Source organism: Oenanthe melanoleuca, chromosome 5 (genome assembly GCF_029582105.1).
Source record: "Oenanthe melanoleuca isolate GR-GAL-2019-014 chromosome 5, OMel1.0, whole genome shotgun sequence".
Classification (NCBI taxonomy): Eukaryota; Metazoa; Chordata; class Aves; order Passeriformes; family Muscicapidae; genus Oenanthe; species Oenanthe melanoleuca.
The window spans coordinates 51,212,165-51,224,628 of NC_079339.1; the positions used below are offsets into that span (position 1 = coordinate 51,212,165).

Genomic DNA, 12,464 nt, shown 5'->3' on the forward strand with positions numbered 1-12,464 from the left:
GTGTAAGTGACCTGTGAAGACAGGTGCTCAATCAGTGTGGCTGCAAGGAACCAAAAGGCCTTAGTTTTGGGAAATTCCAGTGGGAGTTGAGGATGTCTCTTACAAGATTTGTGCAAAGCTAACTGTATCCTGACAGCCATTTGTTTACATGGATATTAATAGGATTTTCAGGCATGTACCCATGCCAACATATTTTCTTTGTTTAGTGAAGTATAAGGTTCTGAAAATCCATTAAAATTTGTCTTAATCTCTTTTCACTCTAGAAGAGTCTGGCACTTTGAACAAAACCTCTCCAGTTACTTCCTCGTGTTCTCTACTGGCAGTTGTTAGAGCAATGGCTGACCCTTGGCATTAGTTTCCTACTCCAGGGAGATAGGACAGATCCTATGTTTGCCAGATTTTTTTAATGGATGCTTTGAGGACCCGGAAGACTGTTTCCTAGGTCACCTAGTCCTTGCCTCCTTGTGAAGGAGGGACTGTTCTCTTTCGGGAGCTGAATCAGTGGTTTGTGTTCATTTAAGTTTTGAACAAGTGTTCCAAGGAGGAAGACTCATGCAGAAGACTTTAGTTCTGATGTTTGGCACTGCCAAACTCAATTTCATGAGTTGTGTGTCTTTTCTAGGTACAGGCAGTGGGTCCCTCTCCCATGCTCTGATCCGGACGGTGGCTCCCACCGGGCACCTGTACACAGTGGAGTTCCACCAGCAAAGGGCCGAGAAGGCGCGGGAGGAGTTTCGGGAGCACGGGGTGGAGCACCTGGTCACAGTGACCAACCAGGATGTCTGCAAAAATGGCTTTGGGGTCTCAAACATTGCAGATGCTGTGTTCCTAGATATTCCATCTCCATGGGAAGCCATAGGACATGCAAAGTCAGCATTAAAAGCTGAAGGTAACGACATTTTTCTCTTTCTGTTCAGGAAGTACTGTGCACATATCTCTGCCTTTGAGCCATGCATTAGATGTGCTCCCTTACCTTGTGTCATCACTGTTCTCAAATGTCAGTCTCCAGGCATTTCTAAGGCTGTAAAAACTTCAAAAGGCATCTTCAATTTACTGTGGAAGATTTGAAAGGAGAAGAACAATTTTTTCCTGCAGGCCTGTGAGAGCCACTACAATTAGCATGGGCAGTTTATAAAAACTCCTTTGAACCATTCTCAAGTGCATTTTGCTGGATCTGAGGTGTGTGGGAAGCAGAAGTAGCAATAAATGCTGAAAGCAAATTTCTTTGGCAATTCAGTGGAGAGGTGTTTGTATAAAAGGTGTTCAGCCTCAGTTCACATCAACCATTGCAGATTTGTACCTATTTAACAAAACCCCAACGGTAATGTTACAAAGAAATGTGCTTGCACTTAAATATGCTTGCCAGTTTATGTCCTAAATCTTTGTGATTGGACCTAGTGAGGAATTTGCCATTGGATGCAGTGGGAATGGAACAGAAAGGGTGTTCTAGCTTATACCATTTACTCTGGGATTGTGACAGCAAGTGAGAACTGATGTTGAGGTTTTGCACAGATTTCATCACTTTATTATATCTCTTTTCCCTATTGAAAAATAAGCTTCAGTGAATAAATGATTATTTTATCCTGGAATAAGTTTTCCTCTAAGTAATGTCATAATAGTGTGGATCTGAACTAATTTTTGCCAAACTGCTTCCATCCACAAAAGTGACTTTATAATCAAGAGAGCATGGAGTGCTGAACAGTGTCCATGCTGGCACTTGAGTTTAAAAACTTGATTATATGCCAAGGCACAGTTCTTTGTTAAAATACATAATCACAGGCTGGTCTTCAAGTGAATTGCTAAGTCTTCTTGAAATCACAAGACTTAAGCTTGTTCTTAAAGGTCACTGAGTGTGCACTGCCTTGCTGAGTCAGGACCAGCTCCTCTGTTGGGCTACCTCAGCTACTACTGAAAATTTTCTAGAAAGCTTTGTGATATCCACGTAACACACTTTAAAAAGTGAATAAATAGAGTGAGCCTTGTTAGCACTCTGTACCTTCAATGGTTACAGCTCAATTTTAGCAGCTTTCCAGTGTGTCCTGGGAGAGAAGAAATCACTGCACTGTACGATGCCCTTCCCATGCTCAAATTATCTAATCTAGTGAGCACAACACTCAGCTGACTTCCCAGCTTAGAAGGCGCTGCATTGCGCAGTCCAATTTGAATTATTTAAGTGCTGCATGCTTAGAATACTAAGCAGGGCTGCTTGAACAGTTCCAAGTTTTGAATCCTTGTCTCACTCCAGCATTTGAAATCCTAGAAAATGTATTATGGTCCCAAACCGGCCGTACCATCTGGCTATGCTTTTCTGTGCTATGCTACAAGGTTACATCTGCTTAGGCAATATAAATAAGACTTCAAAATCCCACATTTCTGTGTTTGTGAAGTGGCATCATTCACTTTATCAACCACTCAAAAGGCGAAGTTGCTGATCCTTGCTGCAGTTTTTGCTGCAACCAGCCTCTCATGTCTGAGATCTGGTGCTGGTCTAAGGCTCCTCTTTTGGGCAACTTGATACCCCACTGACTGGGGGCATTTTTAAAATTTTGCTATTTTACAAATAAACAAAAACTGGTTTTCATATAAAATATAATTGATTGTAGTAGTAATATGTAAAAACTTACACACTTCTCTGTTTTATTCTGAGTCATGCGGGTAGTTTTGTTGTGGTTTTTTTACTGCTGTTAAATCTAAAATATTGCAGAAGGTTATCTGTAACTGCTTCCCTTTCCCTACCACAGGCAGATAATTTAATAGTGCTCCTTTGTTTTGTTTTCAAAGAGTTAAACCTCTTCTGCAGTACAGGCTGTGCACATTCTGCTGTTTTTCAACCCCATTCCAGGGTTTGTGTTGTGATAAAGCATCACTGCAGGAAATGAGTTCCACTCTTTTCTTTCCACGCCCTCTCTCAGATCTGGACAGGGTCACATTTGAACCATTCACACTGTGGGTTTTGTTGTGATGTGCCAGGCAGATATAACAGCTGTACTGCCAGATAGTGGTAATTTAGTCCCTAAAGTCTTAAGGTATTTGGAACTAAGGTTAGAACTAAGAGAATTCGATATATAGCATTAGCTACTCTTCTCCTTAAAACCTCAGTACTCACCATAGAAAGTTCAGCTGAGACATTATGGGAGAGTTCTCAACCTTAACAAAGCCTTATCAGATCAGTGTTTTCTCTTCTACTTCAGCTCAAGGTCCTGAATAGCTGCTGCTCCTGGTAGACTGAGTGTTAATGATCCTCTTTACAGAGTATAGTTATCACTCACGTTATGCCTTGCAGTGTGCTGTAAATACACTACTTAGAGCAGCTTGGCCTCCCATTTAAAGAACTGCCAGCCTCTGAAGAGCTGAAAGAAGAAAATGGCACAGTATGTTTGTGACTAGAAGGTTCTTGTTCTCTGTTGATGCTCTCTGCCTCTGTTCGGGTTTGCATCTCAGCTGCATCCTTTTGTGCTGATGTCACCACTCACACTTCCAGCAGAAACTGCTTGTAGCATCTCTGAGGCACTGCTGCACTGCAGAACTTCCTTTCATTTCCAGACCTGCACTGTTTTTCTTCTGCACCATCTGCTGATTAATGCTTTTTTTGTAGTCATAGCTGCATTCCCAATATCTGACCTTGGTGGTTTTTGCAATGTTGACATTAACCCCTTCAGGCTACATTTTTAAAAACTAAGAAAATGAGAAAATCATGAGGTAACAGAAATATTCTGCAGTTCTTAAATGCCCTGAAACTTTTGACTCACAGTCATTCCACAGCTGAATACTGTAGTGCTTTGAATATAATTCTGCACCCACCTACTCTACTCTCATAAATACTGTCTATTTCTTCCAAGGCTGTGGAAGATGAGGGAGAAACCCACTGGCACAGTAATTTTCATACAGATTTTAAATTTTCAGGTAGGGGGATGGAAAATTACAGCTATATATTAGGTTGGATTAGCCTCTTGCATTTTAAGTTGCTCCTTGTGGTGTTTAACAGTCTGAGTCACAAAATTATTAAAACCACCTCTCTTTTATTTCCTTTCCTTCTTTAAAGATTTTACTCTTAAATTCAGATTTTCCATTCACACTTGAGCATCATAAAGCCCCTAAATTATGAGTTTGTCAAATTGTGATCCTTGAAATAACACCTGAATCAGATAATAGTGTTGTCAATTCTCCCCCCAAAACTCTGCAGGTAAGTTTGCTTTGAACATCTCCCTCTTTTGGCCTCTGCATTTCCATGTCCATGTAGGAAGCCTCACTGGCTATTTTTCTTGAGCTCCAGAGGTTATTCATGGTCCCAGTTTTAAACCACCCAGGTGTGCTTTTGAGGCACAGCTTCTATCCCTCACCATGTGAAGCACTTGGATTACTAATTCATCTCTAGCTTGGGTCTGTTAGAGCTTGGTAGGTCAGGTGAACACAGTGATCCTGCCCTGAAGTACAAATGATTCTTCCATGTGTAGAGTCAAGCAGAAGGATTCTTGCATCAAAATTCTCACTGTGGAAGGCCAGCCAAAGCTACTGGCTTTTACACAGTTTGAAGGAAGTAGTTTGAGATGAAAGGGTCCTTAAAGAAAGTTGTTAGGTTTTCTTCCCCAGTATGGAGCCAATTGATTTTTTATTCTTTGTTACATGCTTTTACCAGCCCGTAATAATGAGCAGGAAAAAAATCCTTTTGAATCATGCACCTATAAGTGCAGAAGTTAAGGTCACATTTGCAGAAAATCACATCAAGCTTCCTATTAATGAGCTGGCAAGTGATTTGGAGAAAATTCTCTTTTCTGAATCAAGAAACATCCTTTAATTTCTTCCAACAGCCAAATCCTCTAATTTCACTTGTCAGGGAAGCTACATCAAATCGCCCACGAGCACACGCACTTAAAGGACATTCTGTCCCCTTTTGCAGATACAATATTTTTAGTGTCCTACTAGCACAGAGTAAATGCCACAGTGATGCTGCTCAGTGACTCTCCTGCCTCACCCCTGCACAATGATAATGCCTGTGTGGTTTTTTTTTCTTCCTTGAGATCTTTCTAACGTAATCTCCCAACTATGACAATGCATTTAACTCCCAAAACCCAAGCTGTGTTCTTTTGCCAGAGGTAAAAATGCTGTGCTGTATTCTTTATGTCACAGAATCATTCTAAAATTACTGGCCCTTTTCCCTAAAACTTAATGGTACTGCATTGCATGTGCATCATCTGAATAATATGGGGATGATGAAAGAACCTGTCAGAAGACTTGTGACACATACAGTAACCTACAAAAATAAGAGCATATTTCTTGGACATGTTTTCTTTATCATAAGCACACACTGGAGTTCTTGTCAATTGGTAGTACTGAGATTTTCCACACTTGAAACCTAATGCACTTCTTGGCCAAACAGAACTGGTAGAGATGTTAGTCCTTGCTCAGACAAACCAGAAGCAAAATTGTTGGCGTTGCAGAGGAACGTTCTGACAATTTTCAAGGCACTGGCCTCTTGTAGAGGTGTGTCACACTTGCAATGGTGTGTCCCTCAATTACCAATTAGATACAGTTGGTTCAAATGTACAGTATTATGTGGATGAAAGTCTTCTATTTCCCCCTTCTCTTAAACTCTCTTTTCTAATCATTCCAGTCTGAATTCTACTTCCATTTTCATGTACTCTTGACCCTGTTGCTGTTTACAATGACTGCCAGGACTGTGTGGGTTTGTTCCAGGCTATGGATTTAGGACATTTAACCTCTCCATTAATGCTTCAAACTAACTCGTTCCCTGTAAAACTGAAGGTAGAAAAAAACTTAAGTCTTTCATACCATCTCATTATTCTCTTCTCCTCAACTGTAGCACTTGTCAGATGCATTATACATGAATAAACACATTTTTAGACAGCTCTTCAGATCAAAAAGCTCACACAGCTTCCCAATGTGAACAGGATTAATCTCTCATAATTACTATATCAATTTATGATGACACACAGATCTCATTAACCAAATTTTAGGAACGGTAGCTTTCCTAAAAGGACAGCTCTGAAAGAACACAAACCCAATTTGTACAAAAGTTTCCATTCAGATGTTTTCATTGCTCTCTAGTCTAGTCCACCCCTTTGTGATCCACAGACAGACCAATGTGCCCCAGGAGAAGAGGAGAGGGAGGGAGCTCATGTCTTTTCTTCATTCACTAAGAAATCCTTGACATGGCAAGACAAAGCAATGCATATTCAAATGCTTTAAGCCCTAAAAGCCTCTTGGTGTCTAAATGACAAGAGGGCTCTCAAAGAGTCTGAGCACTCTGAATGCTGAAATCTAGATTTATATCTTTTTGGTGATTGTGACAGAAGGGGTGTTGCCTATCTGGTAGTCCAGCTGGGTACAGAGGGCAGCCCACAGTGTGCAGAATTCAGAAGCGTCTGGTCTGTTAAAGATGACAATGTCGGCTCCTGGAACAGATGACCATGTCCTTCTGAGTGCTGGTTTTCTACTTTTTTTTTTTTTTTCTTTTTTTTTTTTCTGGTCTAAACACACCATAGGAATTGAAACTTCCCAAACGTTTCTGTTTTAGACAGCCTCTCACAGTCTGGAACTGCAATTTCATTTTTGCCTTCCAGCCTTCTGCTAATTGTAGCTTTCCAAACTTTGCTCCTAATATCTGCTTAATCAAGTAATTCCAGCCTGGAACTGCAAGTCAGATCTGGCCTGCCTGATGGTACAGGAGGGGACCCCTCTCCCACTTGTTAGGATCTGTAAGGACAGATGCTTGATGGGTTTGCTTCTAAGCCCTTTGTAAGTGCATTTATTTGAAAAGGGTGTATAAAAGTAACGAGAACAATAGGCGTGCGAGGGCAAAACAAAATTGACAGAACTATTAAAACCCGTTGGATGGTCTCAGTTAGATGGAACACCAGCAGTTCTCATCTTTCACACCCGAAAAACTTCCAGCAGTGCATGAATTAAAGTAACGTTATTTTTTGTGCTTGCCCTCTGGATATTTGCTACTGCAAGCAAGAGCTGTCTTCCCTACTAAAGGCTTGAAAGCCTGTTTTCTGTAACCCTACTTCCCCCAGCAGTTGTGAGGAGGCAGCCTGATAAATCTTCACCAAGTTTGGTGTTGACGTGCTGTGCTCAGCTGACCAGCCCCAGGCAAGAGGAAGGGTGCTCTGCCTTTAATTGAAGGCTTGACAAGAACCGTAGGTGGCTTTGCTGCTTGTATGGCAACAGCTGTGTGCAGGCTTTGAGTTTTTGACAGTAAATCCAGAGCATGTGAATTCAAAAGCCTAAACATATCTTTAAACCCTTAGAGTCAGAATAAATAAGAACAGACTTACTGTAAATGTAAATATATTTTGCTTTTTTTATTGCAGTATAAAACCTCAAAACCAAAAAGCCTGAATGAAGTAGTAATCTCTGGTCTCTCGGCAGATTCTTGCTTTGCAGACAAAGAGTTATTGTGAACTGACATTTAGTAAAATCAGACATTTGTTCAGTTCCCTACACAATAAGAATATAAATTCTTTCTTTGTAACATGCATGCATCATTGTAGCTTTCTAATTATGTAACAGAATTCTTTCCTGAGCTTTTCTGTTTTACATCTGCAAGCATGGTAGAAGAGTGTAAGTTTTTTGGCCAGAAAAGATTAGCTGTCAGATTCAGGAACATTTTGGTACTGCTGGCCATCCTGATGAACATACAAATCTAATTTCATGGGAGTTAATGGACTGGGCATGCAATTTAATCAGCATCAACAGGCTTGGTTTACAAAGACACATACCAGCATTAATTTTGCAGGTGATTATTAGTTTTAATTGTCGCTCCAGGGAATTACTTGTCCAGGGTACTTTGTTCTGAAGATTCATGATAAGAACCCCTTGGTGCAGAGACTTTATTTGAGGACTAAAATTAAATCTTACTTAGCGTATGGTGGATTAATGGTTGTTGAAAGTGTTCTTCCCCAGGCAGTACCCAGCACATCATTGCTGCACAGTAACTAGAGAGCTACAGTGACGCTTTCAGACCTGATGCTTTCTTTTTTTAGAGATCTGACTTTAGAAACGAAAAAGGAAAAAAAAAAAGGGGGAGTTTGAGATAAAGCAGGCTTCATGTAGTCCCAGCATTGCCTCTATTTTTAGCAGGATGCTTTGCTCTGGCTTGCACGGGTTCTTTAACTACTTGGATGACTGGTATTGGAAGGTTTGACTGGAGCCCAGGAGAGGACTGGGAAGGAATGCAAATCAGGTCAGCAGGCATTTTCATCTAATTGTCGTAAACAAAACAATAGCTGAAGCTGCATTGCCCAGTGTTCCTTCCTCCTGCTCAAAAGCTTTTCAGGAAGGGCAGTTGCCTTGAGGGACACTGTGTCCTGGGTGAAAGCACATGCCCTGGCTTTATGGCAGACAGTGTCCTTATAATTCTTTGATCTGATTTGGCTGTGGCTTTTCAGAGTAAATCTGAATCGTTCTATTCTCAGCTGTTAAGGTGACATTGCAGCACTTAGAAAGGTGTAGAGGGCCTATTAATACTCCATGTTAAGAATCAAAAATCAGAACTGTGCACAGACAAGGACGCAAGTGTTAGTTTGTCACTTACAAGTCCTGTCCTTTACAGCATTTACTGTGAGCCTGCACGATGTGATATCCAGTAAATGCTCAGGAGACATGCTAGTCAGCTTGACTAAAAGGGTAAAGCCTTAGCAGCACTCCATCTATGGCCTGGAGAGATCCCTTTATTCTGTCCACGCATACCATCATCCTCAACTAAACACAGCCGCTTTTGTCCAGGGCGTGTGCGCGCGCGCTGGGCTCCAGCGCTCGGCAGCGTCTGGAGAATGACTTCTGGCTTTGTGTACGTGCCAGCTGCAGTTTGGTGCCTCAGTCCAGAATGCTGGAGAGTGATTCCAAAAGAGTCACTGCTCTAAAGGGATCAACTTCAACAGTTTTGCTGTGAACAAGTGTCGAGGGCAACATTGGATGTGGAAGATGAACAAAGTTGCTGTTGTAATTTCTAAAGGGTCTGAAGCATCCTGTAGAGTTGTCCGTGTTTGATTTTGTGCTGAGTCTTTAAACCAACAAAGTTGCCTTGTGAAGATTTTCTTGAAGAATGTTTTTACTTTGTCTGTATGATGGTAATTCTGTGGGCATCAGGGAGAATTTGAAAAAAGATGAAAAGTGCTTCATTTTGGCTTTTGCCCTCTTTTCCATTACCTGTCTTATTTTGCAGGTGGCCGCATCTGCTCCTTCTCCCCCTGCATTGAACAAGTTCAAAGAACCTGCCTAGCAATGGAAGAATATGGTTTTACAGAGATTAACACCTTGGAAATTCTGCTCCGAGTGTACAATGTAAGGACAATTAGCTTGCAAATCCCTGACCTTGGAAAAGCAGCTGAGGATAATTCTGGCTCTGACTTTGACAGCAGCAACCCATCATACCAAGGTAGCCCGTGTGCTAATCTGCAGCAAGGGACTGTGCAGTTCAAGAGTGGCGTGCCACTCAGGGAGGTGGTTGGGCACACTGGGTACCTGACCTTTGCCACCAAGAGCCTGGTGTAGTACATGCCCAGTTTGTGCAGTCTGGAGTGCAGTTAGTGTGCATTCTGTTTTCATGGCTCTTTTTTGTACAGCATCCAAAGTTTTACTTGTCAGGGAATTCCATATATAGTCAGATTTGGTTGGAATATGCTTTGTTTAAATAGCACACAAGCATTAAGCAGAGCAGCATCAAGGGAATGTTGAAAATCTGGAATGGTGCTCGACTTGCTGTCAGAAAGAAGATAAATTAATAGTGAATGACCATTCACTGGAATGTGCAGAATTAAGATCTCTCATAAGAAAGCAAAACAAACAACAGACAAATTAAAAAGAAGTTGGATTTTTCTTTCTTTTTTTCTGAATTACTTTCCCAGGTTTATGTTTTTATTTTTTCCTAGCACCACTGGACACTATTTTTTAAACTTCTCTAGTATCTGTGTTGCTCTGAAGAATATGAAAGTGCCTACTTCCTCCATTTTAGATAAGAAGGTTCCAAGATTATAGGGTTGCCAGCACAACTACTCACAGAATCAGTGTTTCCTTGGAGTAGGATTCCAGAGGATTATTGGCAGCACTCAGGAATACAGCCTCTTACTCCATTCCAGGCTGGCATCTGCAAATCATTCTGACTACACAGAGGTCAAAGAAGTGTGGTAATTGTTGGGTTTAATTTAAATTGGTATATTGTGCTCATCAGTTTGTAGTAGAAATTCGAACCTGGATTCATACAGTCATGTTCGTATGGAACAACCACTTGCATAGTTGATGAATCCACTGTGAAAATTAACTGAACAGCTGGCTAATATTATCTGAGCACCTCTTTGTAAGTGGTGTGGATGAGGTTCCAGTTGTTTGGTGGTTTATTTCCATTGTGGTGTATTGTTTTCCTGCAGCTGAATGACAGAAAGATTGCTTTTGGCAGGATTTCTGTCTTCAAATTACATCAATAATGCAAACTTAGTAAAATCCTCAACCAGCCTTATTAATTAAGTTTTCAGATCATTTACTCTTTAGTCTTCCATACAGAGCTGGTGGGTGTGATGAACTGTTTGAATGCTGGATTACATTTTGTATTTATAGATTAAAATAATCATGCAAATTTATTAAGTTTCTTCTTTTTTTCTTATTTTATTTTTAATAGTAAGTTCACAAATATTCCTATTGCATTCAGTACCTGAGTGTATCAATTGCTGTGCAAGAGAAACAGCCATTCACAAACTGCTGCCTGAACATTTAACCTGATATCCCTCCCCCATTCTTGACAAAAATAAACAAAGCTAAGCTTTTAACATGTTACAGCAGAACGCTAATCCATAACGGTTTAAGGAGAGCTCAACCGATCACGACTGCACAGATAAACTGTTGAGCAGATTAAAGGCAGAAAGCAATTCTGTTCAGCTAAATCAGTTATGTAAGTTGGCCTACAACTGCAGCATTTCCCCAGAAATTATGGGAAAGTTCCCTTTCTGCTGCTGTTCATGTTCTCCAGGCTGTGCAGTAAGTGCTGGTGCTGTGTGTGGGGTTTGGTGTCTGTGGTGGAACATGTGTGTGTGTTTGTGTGTGCACGTGTTTGTGTGTGCTGGGATTGCCACCCAGCAGCACAGCACAGCTACTGACAGACTCCAGAAGAAACAGTGGGGAATTGTAACAACCACAAGGTTCTCAACTTCCTTCAAGGTGATCCTCATTCACTAACAAGGGGGATCCCCAAGCTTCTCCAGGGATAATTCCCGCCCCAAACTTGATTGTTTTTTCCAGACAGACCTTATTTTAAAGTAATGTAACATTTAAACAGGACTAAAAAGGAGCAAAGTCACATTTCTGTGCTACAAATAGATGTGGACTGGAAATACCAATTTATCTTCCTGGAGTTTGAAACAAGGCTGATGCCTTTTTGCCTACAAAGCCCAATTCAAAACCCCTTGAAAAAAACCATTGACATTTCTTGGTCTGATATTGATTTGATCTCTGCTGAGGAAGGGCAAGCATTGCATAAGAAGAGAAGGATTTCATTTCTGTCTTTGCAGTATTAAAGAGACTTCTGTGTTTTGGTTGCTGATGGCAGCCATGGCCAGCAGCACCGCACCACTTCCTGCTGTTGCTTTGTTGTCAGGGTCACAGGAAGGATCCCACACTCTCCAACGTGGACAGTACTGTGCTGCCAGACCCCCCACTGTTTAATGCTGCTTGTGGTCACCTGTGTTCTGCATTCTGGCTGCACTCCCTGCCAAAAATGGTAGATCAGAAAGATGGGTCTTTCCCTCCACCCTGGGGGAATCTGCCTGGGCCATACTTTTAGAAACTAATTTCTCTTTTAAATACATTTATTCTCTAGTATGGAACACAACCCTTTTTCCTGCCCTGGTGCAGTTCAGTCACGTTCAGATGCACCTTTTCACTGCTGGCACACACCAGGATCCCTCAGCACTGGACAAGCACTGGGACACAACACAACAGCCAGTCCTGCTGTGCCCCGTGCCCTGCAGGCTGGCGTGGAGAGCAGGCTGTGTGTGACACCTGGCAGCCTGCAAGGCACACAGCAGTGACTAAGATGAGTGACTAAGAAACACTCAGAGCTCTGCTGCTGTTCACAGTTTACCTGTTTTAATTAAAGCATCACAGATCTGTGTCTCACTGTGGTTGTTTCCTGCCTACCTGTTAGCACAACACTCTTCTCTGAAGATGATCTGCTTGAGAACCTTAAAGGGATAAAAATTCTAGGAACTCATTCTTCTGCTTAATTTCCTGCTCTGCCTTCTCCTTAGGTACTTTGGGATACGTGATGGTGAGGAGATGGTTCTTCCTGGGAAGCATTCCAGAGAGGAGGGTTCTGGTTCACACTCAGTCCCTTGAGAGTACATCTGTGCTCCATTAGTCCTGGTGAATGGGATGATTGCGGAAGTCACGGTGACCTGGGAAGGAGGGGGGCCCAGAGATGCAGTGATGTGTTTGGGAATGAGTGCTCATCC

General features: G+C 41.7%; 1 protein-coding gene across 1 annotated transcript in view; it reads left to right on the forward strand.

The window, feature by feature from the left end:
• Positions 1–10,598, forward strand: part of TRMT61A (tRNA methyltransferase 61A) — a 22,883-nt gene extending 12,285 nt beyond the window's left edge. Inside the window, exons 3-4 of the mRNA XM_056492479.1 lie at positions 623–889; positions 9,188–10,598. Coding sequence (XP_056348454.1) covers positions 623–889; positions 9,188–9,516 — 596 coding nt within the window. The 3' untranslated portion in view covers positions 9,517–10,598. The remainder of the gene's footprint in view (positions 1–622; positions 890–9,187) is intronic.
• Positions 10,599–12,464: the final 1,866 nt, after the last annotated feature.